Source organism: Pelobates fuscus, chromosome 2 (genome assembly GCF_036172605.1).
Source record: "Pelobates fuscus isolate aPelFus1 chromosome 2, aPelFus1.pri, whole genome shotgun sequence".
Taxonomy (NCBI): Eukaryota; Metazoa; Chordata; class Amphibia; order Anura; family Pelobatidae; genus Pelobates; species Pelobates fuscus.
This window is the reverse complement of record NC_086318.1, coordinates 113,699,132-113,713,140: the sequence shown is the minus strand read 5'-3', so window position 1 is coordinate 113,713,140 and position 14,009 is coordinate 113,699,132. Positions and strand designations below refer to the sequence as shown.

The following is a 14,009-nucleotide window of genomic DNA, read 5'->3' as shown; positions in this document are numbered from 1 at the left end:
TGACATTCCATATACTAATTTGAAACCCAAGAGTACGTTCACTCCACATTTTCAAGATTATAAAAATCTGGAGGCATTTCTTGAAATGGTAACTAGGGAAATTGAAAATATAAATATGGAGGATTTTGATCTATCCCCCAGCGGTAATCTCAGTTCACAGGAAGTACTAGCTCTGAAAAAACTACAGAACTATACGAATTTGATTTTTAAACCCTCTGATAAGGGGGGGAATGTGGTGGTACTCAATAAAGACCACTATATTCGTATAGCTGAAAGATTATTATCTGATGAAAGTACTTATCGTGTACTAGCTAAAGATCCTACGAAACAATTCCAAATTGAGTTAAAAAGCTTACTTACAAAAGCAGTTAATCATCAACTCATCAATCTAGATGAGTTTGGGTTTATGTGCACAAAACAACCATGTATATCTACCTTTTACTGTCTGCCTAAAGTGCACAAATCGCTAACAGATCCAACCGGTAGGCCGATTGTCTCCGGTTGTGACAACTTAACTCAAAATGCGAGCATTTATGTTGATAAAATCTTGTCTCCAGTAGTACAGAAGCTACCATCTTTTCTCAGAGATACCAAACAAATGCTGAACCTACTAACCAACCTCACCCTACCTCCAAACGCTATTCTATGCAGCCTAGACGTGGAGGCCCTTTATAGCTCAATTCCCCATAACCTTGGTATCAAACATACCCATGAACTGCTGAAACTTGAAACGGACTTACCTGAACACTATGTGAATTTTGTGATTGAACTACTTGAATTCATTCTAACTCGTAATGTCTTCCTGTTTAATGGCAAAATCTTCCACCAGACCACTGGTACAGCTATGGGGACGTCTTGCGCGCCCTCATATGCCAATCTCCATCTTGGCTGGTGGGAGAGATGTATCAGGATAGACCCAAAGCTGAAATCTTACATCGATCAGATCTTTTAATGGAAAAGATATATCGACGATGTGTTTCTAATATGGCTAGACACATCAGACAAATTCAATGAATTTGTACGTCTGCTTAATATTAATGATTTCAATTTACGGTTCACTAGTGAAGTAGGGGGTCAAAAACTTTGTTTTCTAGACCTAACTTTACAGGTATCTGGAGGCAAAATCGAAACAACTCTGTATAGAAAAAAGACGGCCTCCAATAACCTGTTATGTTGGTCAAGTCATCACCCCACACCACTCAAATCTGGAATCCCTATAGGCCAATACTTGAGACTTCGCCGGAACTGCTCTACCATGGAAGAGTTTAAACTAAAGGCGAATGACTTGCGTCATATGTTTAAGGCCAAGGGTTACCCTAATAGGGTTCTAAAAAGAGCATACCTTAGGGCAATCCATACTGAACGGGAAACTCTGATTACAGATGGGAGTCGTAAGACTGAGGAAAACAAAATACGCTGCATTGGTACGTTTGATGCAGGATGGGATACTATGTCAAATGTCTTTAATAAGTTCTGGCCTATCCTTAAATCTGATAAGCACCTTAAAGAAATACTGCCACCATTCCCTTCGATTACAGCAAGAAGAGGTAGAAACTTGAGAGACATTCTAGCACCTAGCCATCTCTCGACCACCTCCCCCTCTGGCTATTTTCAGAAATACTTACCAATGGGTACGTTTCAATGCGGCCACTGCAGTGCGTGCCCATTTATCAGTAGACAATCCAAGATGGTCCCTGACAGTAGTGATCTGAAGAATTTCAAACCTCGTTCCTTTTTCAACTGTCACACAACAGGAGTAATCTATTTGTTGACTTGCTCCTGTGGCCTAAAATATGTGGGCAAGACGTTTCGTCATTTTAGACTTAAGATACGTGAGCACGTGAACTCTGTCAGGAGACATTTGGAGACGCCTGTCTCAAGACATTTACATCAACACCACAACCATTCTTCAGCAGGCATTCGATTCATGGATCTCGAACACATACCACAACCTCCTAGAAAAGGGAATTGGGACTTAAGACTAAGACAAAGGGAGGCATTTTGGATTTATCATTTAAAAACACTGTCACCCATGGGGCTGAATGAAGGCTTCTCCTACTCCCCATTTATCTAAAAGTACTGCCAAATTTTGATAAATAATGATATCTAAAGTTAAGCTTGTATATATGTATATAATTCTTTATTATTTCTATTTCACATCTTGTGGCTACCCCTGGTCTATATTTCCATCATGTATTGATGGCATGTTATCTACCTAATCTCCTTTATCTGAGTGCCTTATTATATATCCCTTGCTATGACCTTTAAATTTAAGACTATTACCTGTGTGTATATGCACTGTTTAGGAGTATACTCAATTATTGATTCATTGATAATGTTGGATACATCATAAGTGGAAACACCGTATCTGTTTCTTTTTTGCCAGGTTCTCACAAAATTGTCCATCTGGCTATTTGATATTCACTCATGGGTTACAATTATGAATTACTTTTTTCCTCCGTTTTTACATGTAGTATATACCACAGTAAACTAAAGTATTGCTATCCATAACGTCAATTGGGGATAACTGTGCACTCTAAGGGTTAATCCCCTCTCTTCCGATCTGTGCGTGTTCGTTTATTCTCCGGCCGTTCATTACGTGCTAGTGGGGGCGGGGCTTGCGGTGCGTCATACCACGCCCCCTCAGCCCCACTCGCAAAACGGCCGAATGTTTCGAGCACCCGGATTGGCAGCTACACAGGTGGATTTAATGAGGTACAGATATAAAATAAACCGCGGGGACAGCCTTTCTTCAGATACCCCTGATGACGGCGTACGGTTACGCCGAAATGCGCGTCGGGATTAGTCTGTTTTCACTTTCTTGAGCACTTAGCACTCTGTACTTATGTTTGTTTAGTGTATAGAACCTGGGGCTTTAGATGTGTGGACTGAGTCTAGATTAGAACACCCACGAAGGAGTTATCTAGGAGAGTAAGGGCTAGCACAGTGAGCAAGGGATTAGTTTGGGAGTGTGTATCTTCCCTTCCTCCCTCCTTCCCTTTTTCTCTCCCCTACTGCTGTTGTACCCTGATTTTTGCATGGTTTAGCATACTGTCTCCCTCTCGTTTTTTTGTGAGGGTTTTTTTCATTTTTTGGCTTATTTCAAGCCATCCTTCCATGCCATTATCTCTCTCCTTATATGACTCTGTTCATCACTCAGCTGTCCCAGTTTTTAATAGACTTTAATAAAGTTTTTTGCTACTTAATTAACATTAAGATTGGACTGGGTTCCTACCCTTGTGGTTGTCTTCTTGTAAGACACCCCTCTGGGTTTTCTCTTTTTCCCATAAATGTTAAAAGTTCCCAAAATGGGGCGGAGCCTAACTGCCGGGCTGGAAAGATGTGCAGAGAATCAGTTCCTGACAAACGCGACATAAAAACAGGTAAATACCCCAAAAATCTGAGGGCATGAGACTTTGCAAGGGAACCACACTCACACCTGCACAGCAGCAGACCACTGATGGGCTCCTGCTGTTCCCTGAAAGAATGCATCAGATGAAAGCGACTCTACCCAAGGCCTCCTGGACTCATTGCAACACGACCATATACTAACATGGTCCTGCCATGCCACACAAACGAGACCGTGAACTTTAACAGGCAGCATGACACTCAAGAGGACCCCAGACCACAGTGAATATATTCACCCTTGAATTAGCCTGTATTTAGCCCAGCATGTTTATCTTGTGTTACTTCACCTAGCTTGCATACTAGCCACGTAACTAATCTTATACTTACTCACTCAGTATCAGGCTCCAAAGCATGTTTTCATTAACCCTTATGCATTTTCATTTACTGACACATCTTGATTTAACTTGTCTCACTTTTCAAAAAAATTAAAAAGTGCAGTTTCAATCACATGCCATAATATCCTGTCTCTTGAAATGTTTATGTCTGCTGTTGTGGCGTAGCAAGCATGATTGTTAATGTTAATCTTTATGCACAACAAAAATAAAGAATTACATAAAGAATAACATTAATGTTATTAATATAATCAAATTACAAGTTGCTGTACAAGTCTGAACTGACGGAGGAAATTCTGCTAGCACAATGTACAGATGATAGATACTCTTATTTAAGATTAAAGTTGTATTGTCATGACATGTACCCTTCAACAGTCTAGTGCATTCTGAAGAGGAGAACAGTTCTATTTATCTGACCATGAACAAACTTTACTGCAATTCCATCATATGGAATCCGCTGATAAATGTGGCCAGATCTGTTTAAGGTAGAGTAAACCACACTAGCCTATATAACAAGTGTATTTAGATTCTCAAAAAAAGCGAGTACATATAACATGTACACACCTGGGCGCAATATTCCTAAAAAGGGAGTAAATACCTACTTTTGAGAGTTACAGAATACTTACTTTCCAAGCCCGATAAAAGGAAACACAGCAACGTAGTAACACACGCAGACCATAAATATCAGCCAGAGAGAGAGGGAGAAGTCCTTGACATCAGTTAGTTTAATGACTTCACCTGTAGAATGAAAGCACACTTAAAATTCTCTACCACAACAGTAAAAAGGAAGAATGGGTTTCAAACTGCTTTTGGTACGAAGCTAAAGATACAAAATAATATAATAATGTACCATTGTTTCTTTTTAAACTCTGCATTTACCCAATGACAATTAAGCATTTTATTTTTACATATAAAAGAGTTACGTTGTGGTTGTGGTATTCTTGATGGCCACAATATTATAGCATTCACACATCCCATAAAATATGGAAATTACATATATATATATATATGTTAATAGTGTATATGGAGCTCAAAATGTACACTCACTGTTGGAGAGTAAAAATTTTGCACTGGTGAGTAATGTTTAGGGCCTGGCTAGTAGCAGAATACTTGAAGAGCTGGTATACTATTATTCCAATAAAAAAAAAAAAAATTATAACAAGATACAAATTTTACATATATAAAAAGACCCGCTAGGGACAAATCGTTGATCAATGTTACAGATGTAATTTCCCTTTGTTATTAATTCAAAAACCACACACACACACACACACATTTAAAGTGCCCTTTGTTGAACTAATTTGCATATGCCCACCCAGAATCCTTTGTAGTAGTAACATCACTGCAAACTTGTAATTTCTTTAGGAATAGCAAGTCTTATGGCTTGACTGGTGTGCAGATTTTTGTTTAACATTGTATTAAATATATATTTGTTACACACATAAATACACACACACACACAATATAATATATAATGAGTCAATAGTTTTTATCTATGCACTGCTCTTACAAAAGTGCACTTTAAATATATGTATAAACAGTTCTTAAAAGAACCATTACTACAGACTGCTGTCACGGTGGCAAAAGCGCCATGGGAACATCCCATTATAATTTGTTAAACCTTGCAGGAGTATCCAGTTGGCTCCAATGAAATAAGTAGGGCTACGGTCGCTGGCTGAGATCGTCAGCTGACAGCGGTCCTGTATTCTGATCCTTGAGCACAGGATCCCGGTAAGTTGTCAAAGCATTCTAAACACCAGGAGTACACCAGTACACTCCTGGCACCCTTACCAATACAGTAGGTTGAAGTGGTTATGATGCTGTTAGCGTTCTTTAATAACATGTATTATCAAATGTGTGCAATGGGTCAGAATATAAAATTCAGGATCTGTGTTAAATTGTAGAAGAAATGTTTGAAAAGCAGAAACACAAGCAGTTGTCTGTCCTTAATACGCTCTACTTTCTGAAGCATGACTTGTCAATAATTTCAAGTAAGTTTCATATTGCACGATTAAATAGCCTAAACACATAATTAATTCCCAGCTATGACTTTTCAGTTAATATGGCCTAATTCACTTTGAATTCCTGACAGATTAGATTTTAGTCAATCACCCTGCTTGGATTTCAGATAACATTTACCTACAGAATATCACCTTTGGTAAACAGTTACCTAGATTACAAACCTGTTTTTCCCTGCTCTTTGTTCAAAATTTTCTCAGCTCGCTTGTCCAAATAACCAAGTACTAACGCACATGCTAAAGAAAACAGGCACGTTATACCCCCTGCAAATAAACAGAAGAAAGGTTATTAAAATATTCTGTTACAACAAATTGGAAGAATGTATGCCTTCATGCAAGTCAGTAAGTTAATTCTAGACAATGCACACTATAGTCTGCCTACAAATATTTGATATATTATTACATCTCTATGTGGACTCAGACAGCTGTAAGGAAGGAATGCTGTATGAAGTCTAATCAGGAATGGATATTTTAATCTGTTTCAACTCCTTGTAGCTTATACAACCACCATCTAAAAGCATACTTTAACCCCTTAAGGACCACACTTCTGGAATAAAAGGGAATCATGACATGACATGTGTCCTTAAGGAGTTAAAGATTTACTTTTATATATTTTTTAAATACATCCTCCTGCAAAAAAACTAAGAGGCAATTACCAATCATGAGTGTCACACCAAGTGTCGTATAACCAGCAGAGCCCATGAGATCCTTTATCCGGGAATACACCAGCCCCATAATATTCATATTCACCGTGCTGCCCTAAAGAGAAATAAAAATGAATACAATTTGTTTCCATTATTTCAGAAGCTTATATATATGTTGCATAACAATTACTTCTACTTCCAATTGCGTCTTAACACTGCAGTACTAAAGTTATTTTCCACTTAAGATCGGCCATTCAGGGTTATTCACGACAGTGAAAATTGAAAGGAAATTTTAAAAGGCCAAAATAGCTAAACAAAAAAAAAAAAAATCCCTAAGTCAGCTATGTTGCAGTGCGGTTACTTTTGCCTTAAAATTCACTTTCACAACAATTTTCCCTTTAGTAAATAACCCTGATTGTTTACAATTGAATTTAAATGTTTTTTGTTTTTTTTTAATAACAGCAAACATCATGTAAAGTTCCTGTGACTGGGCGATCATTATAATAGTCCGTACTCACCACTCTTGCCATACTAAGCTGCAATCCAAACACCAGATTCAGTTCCTTTCCTTTGAACCAACTGACAGCATATGTATTCTGAGCAACAGCAAGTGATTCCCCGCCAATACTGAAAAGGAGTACAGAGTACAATTAATGGTGAGTGGGATGTAACTGTGCAACACTTGCTAAAGTTGCGAGTAAATCTGCAAGGACCACAACACTAAAAGGAAGGGATCCTATTTTAAAACAGCTGCACTCACCCAAATACTAGTCGCCCAGTTTCCATCAACCAGTAGGCATTAAATAAGGCACCTGCAGCAAATATTACCTAAGAGAGGAGAGAAAAAAAAGAAATAACTTTGAAAAATAATCATGTATCAAGATTGGTTTTCTTAAGAACAAACTGAAATGAACTTGGTGAAATAAATATATGTGAAACACTCGTTTAAGGTTAGATTCATGTAAAAGTTATTTTACAGTTGCGATGTAATTCTACATTTTTGCACCATTAAACTAAAAATAATGTTTGTTTGTAAGGTTTAGCAGTCCTTCAAACTTGTCATGTGTCTTTCAAAAAAAAAAAAAAAAAGTACGAACTATTTGTATTATGGTATAAGCATATCATGTTCTTCTACACTGTCTGTGATGACATTGGCACTTGAAGCAGATTAAAAGATTAGTTCCACGAACACACAATTTTATGGTGAAAATGAAATATAAGATGGTACTTACTTGCCCAACACAAACAAACAGGCTAAATATTATAGTGCCCCACCTATGAGACAAGGAGACAGAAAAGGTCATGAACCACAACATAATAACTTCACTGCACAGTCAAACACGCATAAGGATACGTCTATCTAGATAGAACACTTGGTGGCTGTTCCTTAAATTCTGTAATGTACAAATTGAGATACACCAAGTATAATTGAGCATGTAGGTCAAGTGGACAGCAACACCTGTGTAGCACACTGTGCTAATGAACTAATTCCCGATAGACATGTACAGCCAGACTTACAATATGTAAAAACTACAGAAGCTGACAGGAACAAACTATACAGCCAATATCTATGTTCACTTTAATCCAGGATTACCTAATTCCAAACACACGATCAATCAGAAATCCTCCAAAGAAACAAAGAACAACATTGGGCCAAGAGTAAAAAGCATACAGCTGCATGAAGCTGGCAGTATTCACTTTCATGTCCTGCAAAAGAAAAAAAAGTTTAATAAAAACCATTAAATTAGCTTATACAAACCTACATTTAAAGAAACAGTAAACCTATATTTGTAAACCATGGATGTGGAAATCAAAACCTACTTATGACAATATCTTTTAGGTAAATATATGTAATTTAGGATTGCCTGGAGAGGAAGTGGCCTGGATGACTAAAGTGGACCTTTAACAGCAGCAGGCTTTACAGATTAGTAATCCTAAAAATATATGCTGCAATAAAAAATTTAAAAAAAAACATTGCTTTAGTCAGAAAAGAAAACAGTTAAATGTGGACTTTTGATCAAATATTGAGCAAGGAATATCAATTTAATTTATAGATCTATATATTTTGGCCTATTGTCAACCACAGTTGGGCAGCTAATGCTGTAGTGGTTTTGGTGCTCAGAGTGCACTGTGGAATATCTGATGACCAATGCCTACACTTTGTATCCATTTTCCAACTCAGCTCATGCTAAGTCATGATTTCATAGTATTAGACAGATATAACTTCATTGACAGTACCAAAAATAGTAAGAAGTTAAAGGGACACTATAGTCACCTGAACAACTTTCGCTTAATGAAGCAGTTTTGATGTATAGAACATGCCCCTGCAGCATCACTGCTCAATCCTCTGCCATTTAGGAGTTAAATCCCTTTGTTTATGAACCCTAGTCACACCTCCCTGCATGTGACTTGCACAGCCTTCCATAAACACTTCCTGTAAAGAGAGCCCTATTTAGGCTTTCTTTATTGCAAGTTCTGTTTCTATGTTCTATGTTAATAGCTTGCTAGACCCTGCAAGAGCCTCCTGTATGTGATTAAAGTTCAATTTAGAGATTGAGATACAATTACATCTGTTTGAAAGTGAAACCAGTTTTTTTTTTTTATGCAGGCTCTGTCAATCATAGCCAGGGGAGGTGTGACTAGGGCTGCATAAACAGAAACAACGTGATTTAACTCCTAAATGACAGTGAATTGAGCAGTGAAATTGCAGGGGAATGATCTATACACAAAACTGCTTTATTTAGCTAAAGTAATTTAGGTGACTATAGTGTTCCTTTAATGTACGCACTTGTTTGATACCCAGCCATTCTAAAGCAACAAAAGACATTGAAAACAAAATGAATCAACTTACAAGCTGGACCTGAGTTTGCAGAGCAGCCGGATTATCATAGCAAAAATAGCTACCTGTAAGAAAATACAAAGATTGTTACTAAACAAAAAAATGCACTTTATTCATCACTTTTGTTGCACATCCACACGCAGTTATGATTGAGCTTTTGTTTCTGGAGGTTTCCCAAGATCTTTTTTAGGTTAGATGCTACCCACACACTTTGGAAAATGGGCTATTTTTCAGGGTCTAACTATTTGTACCATTAAGATTAGTACAGAGTACTTTGTGTGCGTGCAAAATATGAATTATTCATTGTGCTGTATAGCAAATATCCAGAACTGAAAAGTAGAGTGAAAGCAATAATTTTAACAACTTGTTGCAACACCATTCTTTCTAAGTTAACAATTCCGATCTAAAATATTTTATAATACTTTAGGGCAGGGATAGGCAACCTTCAGTACTCCAGATGTTGTGGATTACATCCATAACGCTGGCAAAGCATCATGGGAGGTGTAGTCCAAAACATCTGGAGTGCCAAATGTTGCCTCTGGCTGCTTTAGGGAATGCATAAAGATACACTGGATATAAATGGCCTCTTAGGATAAAAAAAAAAAAAACTAATAAAACAAAGTGAAAGTCTATGCATGCCTTTCCCATAGACATTTTTACTTCTATTGTTGAAAACAATGATACCGCATATATAAAGCAAGTTATTTTTTTCCTACTACGAACTGATCTGCAATTTCTTGTATGAAGGTCGATAACTTCCTGTTCATATAACTTTCACTAACATAACTGCGGAGATTTTGTTTAAAAAGTACTGTTAATGTACCATCAAATTTCAAAGTACCAATCATGTAGCAGCTTTATTTAAAAATAAATGATCTAGATTTGAATTCTGTAAATGGTAGGATTTCCTTAAGTATGGCAGCCCTTTTAGTAACTAAATATTATTATGCAAACATTAGCAAAACTATAAAAAAAGAAAAAAATATACAATATATATATATATATATATATATATATATATATATATATATATATATATATATATTACTCAGCGTATTCATGGTATTTGCATGTGTTCTCTATTCTTTTCTTTGGAAAGTTAAAAATAGGAAATGAAAGTCTGGGCTTCAAGCCTTAGCAGTGTTATCACACGAAAGGGAGTAACTCCAGGAAATTAATCCCTCCCAAAAAATGAGCCCTATCAAGTGTGCCATTACCTGTATAAACAAATTTTAAAAGGCATTTCAACTTAAGAAACTTCAGAAACATTGCAGCACATAAAATATTATTAATGTGAAATACGTTGTTTGGTAAAAATAAATAGTACAACAGATGACCTTTAACTGACCATTGTACACTACAATGCTGATGTGAGTTTAAACATTTAATAAACACATTTTAAAAATAACAGATTGTGTATATATATATATATATATATATATATATATATATATATATATAGTGCCATATGTACACTTAAGTGAATTAAAGCTTAGATCACAATTACAGTTTATTAGAAGTATACAAAAAAATGTAAAACAAAAAACAAAAGACTAAAACTTGGTCAATCAGACAAACACATACCTATCTATATCTTTTTTGATTGTATTGTATCAATTGCATTTTAATATTGTGGTCCCTGAGGAAGTCCCTATTTTCTTAAAGGGACGAAACGCGTAGGACCTTATTTATATTCATTTTATCTTTATTTTTTAATATTGAATTAAAGCCGCTTTTTCAAAACTTCACCCGGAGTCCTGTGTTGGAGTGATAATATCCAGGGGATATTATCTCCCCCCCCCCCCCCCCCATCTTCAGGGGAGGCACCTTACAAGCTTGAATTGTTCGAAATCCTGTGAGTGCATTTCATATTGTGCAGTGTTTATATTGTAAACTGTATTACACTATATTTTTCTTTATTCATTCTTATTTAGATTAACAGCCGGTTCCCTCGTTGTGTTTTTCCACATACCTATCTATGTATGCATGTACTGCTAAGCAGCAACTGGACTAGTACAAAGCTACCAGATTATAGGTTTTTAGATAATTGCAAAAGTGTTGTCTGGAGTGATTATTAGACTGTGAATAGTAATTAAAAAGGTCAAGGTTTTATAAATACTAGAAGAAAGCTACCATTATGGCTGCAAAGTAGCAACTGTAAGATTTAGTGGTGGGGGTATAACATTTGGATCAGTTTTTCTTAGTTCAATTGACCTATTAAAAGGACACGAAGCACCAAAAACCACTTTAGTTTGATGAAGTGTTTTTTGTATAAAGATCATGTCCCTGCACTATCCTAATTAAAATAGTTTTGTCTATGTAGCCCTAGTCAAACCTCCTATGTGTGATTAAAGGACCACTATAGTGCCAGGAAAACACACTCATTTTCCTAGCTCTATAGGGTCCTTGGGTCCCCCTCACCCTCTGGGTCCCCCTCCCGCCGGGCTGAAGTTGGAGGAAGGGGTTAATCCCTTACCTTTTTTCCAGTGCCGTGCTCCCTTGGCGCTGGAGACTCTCCTCCACTTTTCCCATCATCGGCTGAATGCACGCACGCATTCAGCCAGTCTCAAAGGAAAGCATTCTCAATGCTTTCCTATGGACACTGGCGTCTTCTCACTGTGAAAATCACAGTGAGAAGCGCCTCTAGCGGCTGTAAATGAGACAGCCACTAGAGGCTGGATTAACCCATTTGTAAAAGGGTTAATCCTAGATGGACCTGGCAGCCAGACCACTTCATTAAGCTAAAGTGGTCTGGGTGCCTATAGTGGTCCTTTAAAGGAAGTCCGTGGTGTCTGCTTACCTTTAGAGGTTTCACTCTTCACAAATGTTTTAACCTGAAAATCATGAATCAAGCACCATTTAGCTTTGCCCCAAACAAGTATTTCTGACCCTATAGTGTTAAGATCATTATCTAGCCTCCCACAGCCCACCCTTGCTCTCCCAAGTATAGTAAAATATTACCTTTATTCCAGTCTGCTGGTGTTGGCTCTGCCCTGATCAGCCTCCTTGACTGACATCAGAAGTGATGATGATCTCAACCAATCCCAATTCTTTTCCATAAGAATGCACTGGATTGGCTGAGATTGTCAATTCTGATGAGCTAAGCCAAGGAGGCGGGACAGGGGTGAAACCAAATGCTTACCTGGCCAATCAGCATCTCCTCATAGAGATGCATTGAATCAAAGTTCAGTGTCTCCATGCAGAGGGTGGAGACACTGAATATCAGTGCAGTACTGTCCCAGGAAGCACCTCTCGTAACCATCTGAGGAATGGCCACTAGAGGTGTCCCTAGCCTGTAATGTGTGATTAACGTACAAGAAATAGCGTGGCATCTGGCTTATGAAATTGCACTTTCAGGAAGCACAGACTGCCGTCGGGAGGCACCAATGATTGGCTGAGAGCGACAGTTCCGCTTCAGATGCCACGCTGTAGGGAGCGGAAATCGCCTCTGCAGACAACTTTGTGGTTAAACCATTCAAGTACAGTTTAACGCCTTGAGATAAGAGTGTCCTTGAGGGCCTCCTGGCACCATAACATCTTCATTTAGAGGAAGTTGTTTTGGTGCCCGGAGTGTAATACACCAATGAATACACCAAGACTGCTTCATAGAACTAAAGTTGTTTTGGTGCCTATAGTATCTATAAGTCACACCCTTAGAAGTTCTAACTCTCTGCAAAGTCCCCGCCTAAAAGATTATGCTGTGCATAAAACTGAAATTGTGAGTTACTCCAAATCCTAATTGACCAGTCTTGAGTGCTTTTTTTTATTGCCGAGTGTGCAAACCCCACTTAATCACCCCAAGTCTATCATCCCCCCATAACAAGGCATAGGCCATCACTAGTATATTCGGTAGCCCCATTGAACATACAATGTGAACATACTAGTCCAACGTGTTTCCATTAAATCCCCTGGGGGGAGGGGGGGAGAGGTGTCAAACAGTATTCAGGTTTAGTATGAATCCATTGAACTTCACAGTACACCCCATGAGTTGTACACTTGAATGTAAAGCGAGATATTGCAATGAAGGAGAGCACCGATCTTGGGATAAATGCTGGACCAGGGTAACCCTTACAGCTCAGGAAGTGTGATGGGTTCACTCACCGAATCCAAGGAAACACATCAGGATCAGCACCACGATCCTGTGGGCGAGCCGGCTGGGATCGCAGATTGCCGCCATCTTCGGCCGGTCGGTGGCCCCCGGCAGGAGCGCCTCGCGGTCCTCGTCGCCCTCCATGTTTGAAACTATGTGTTGGAACTCTGTGTGTGTGTTCACGTGATCACGTGGGGGCGCTGTCATGTGACCAAGTCCTGAATTGACTTCTGGAGCAGCGAGCACGTGGCGCGCGCGCACGTTGGACTGAGCTGGAACGCGCACGTTGGACTGAGCTGGAACGCGCACGTCGTGTGAAAAGACAGGGGGTGACCATGTAGGGATTGTGTGAGGCTGCTTTCTCTTAAAGCGGCCATGTCATTATTCTATATTTTAATGTTGTGTTATATGTTCCCCTGATCTGCCCCTTCTCGTTTTTTTAAACGGTGTTAAAGGATCACTATAGTGTCAGGAAAACATGGAGGTTTTCCTGACACTATATTGCCCTGAGGGTTCGCCCACCCTCAGGGTCCCCCTCCCGTGGCGCTGAAGGGGTTAAAACCCCTTCAGCAGCTTACCTTATTCCAGCGCCGGGCTCCCTCCGCACCAGGGACCTCTCCTCCCCTGCCGACGTCAGCTCCCCCGTCCAACGTCAGCAGACCTGAATGCACATGCGCG

At 38.7% G+C, this 14,009-nt stretch overlaps 1 protein-coding gene across 3 annotated transcripts in view; it reads right to left on the bottom strand.

Annotated features, from left to right (window-relative positions):
- MFSD1 (major facilitator superfamily domain containing 1) overlaps positions 1 to 13,519 on the bottom strand; it is a 32,209-nt gene extending 18,690 nt beyond the window's left edge. For all 3 annotated transcript variants that reach the window (XR_010086589.1, XM_063442591.1, XM_063442592.1), the window contains exons 1-9: positions 13,343 to 13,519; positions 9,254 to 9,306; positions 7,997 to 8,109; positions 7,635 to 7,677; positions 7,163 to 7,230; positions 6,921 to 7,029; positions 6,415 to 6,517; positions 5,924 to 6,022; positions 4,367 to 4,478 (exon numbers count right to left, since the gene is read on the bottom strand). Coding sequence is in view for 2 of the 3 variants with exons in the window: in XM_063442591.1 (XP_063298661.1) it covers positions 4,367 to 4,478; positions 5,924 to 6,022; positions 6,415 to 6,517; positions 6,921 to 7,029; positions 7,163 to 7,230; positions 7,635 to 7,677; positions 7,997 to 8,109; positions 9,254 to 9,306; positions 13,343 to 13,475 (833 nt within the window). In the remaining variant the exon portion in view is untranslated. The remainder of the gene's footprint in view (positions 1 to 4,366; positions 4,479 to 5,923; positions 6,023 to 6,414; positions 6,518 to 6,920; positions 7,030 to 7,162; positions 7,231 to 7,634; positions 7,678 to 7,996; positions 8,110 to 9,253; positions 9,307 to 13,342) is intronic.
- Positions 13,520 to 14,009: the final 490 nt, after the last annotated feature.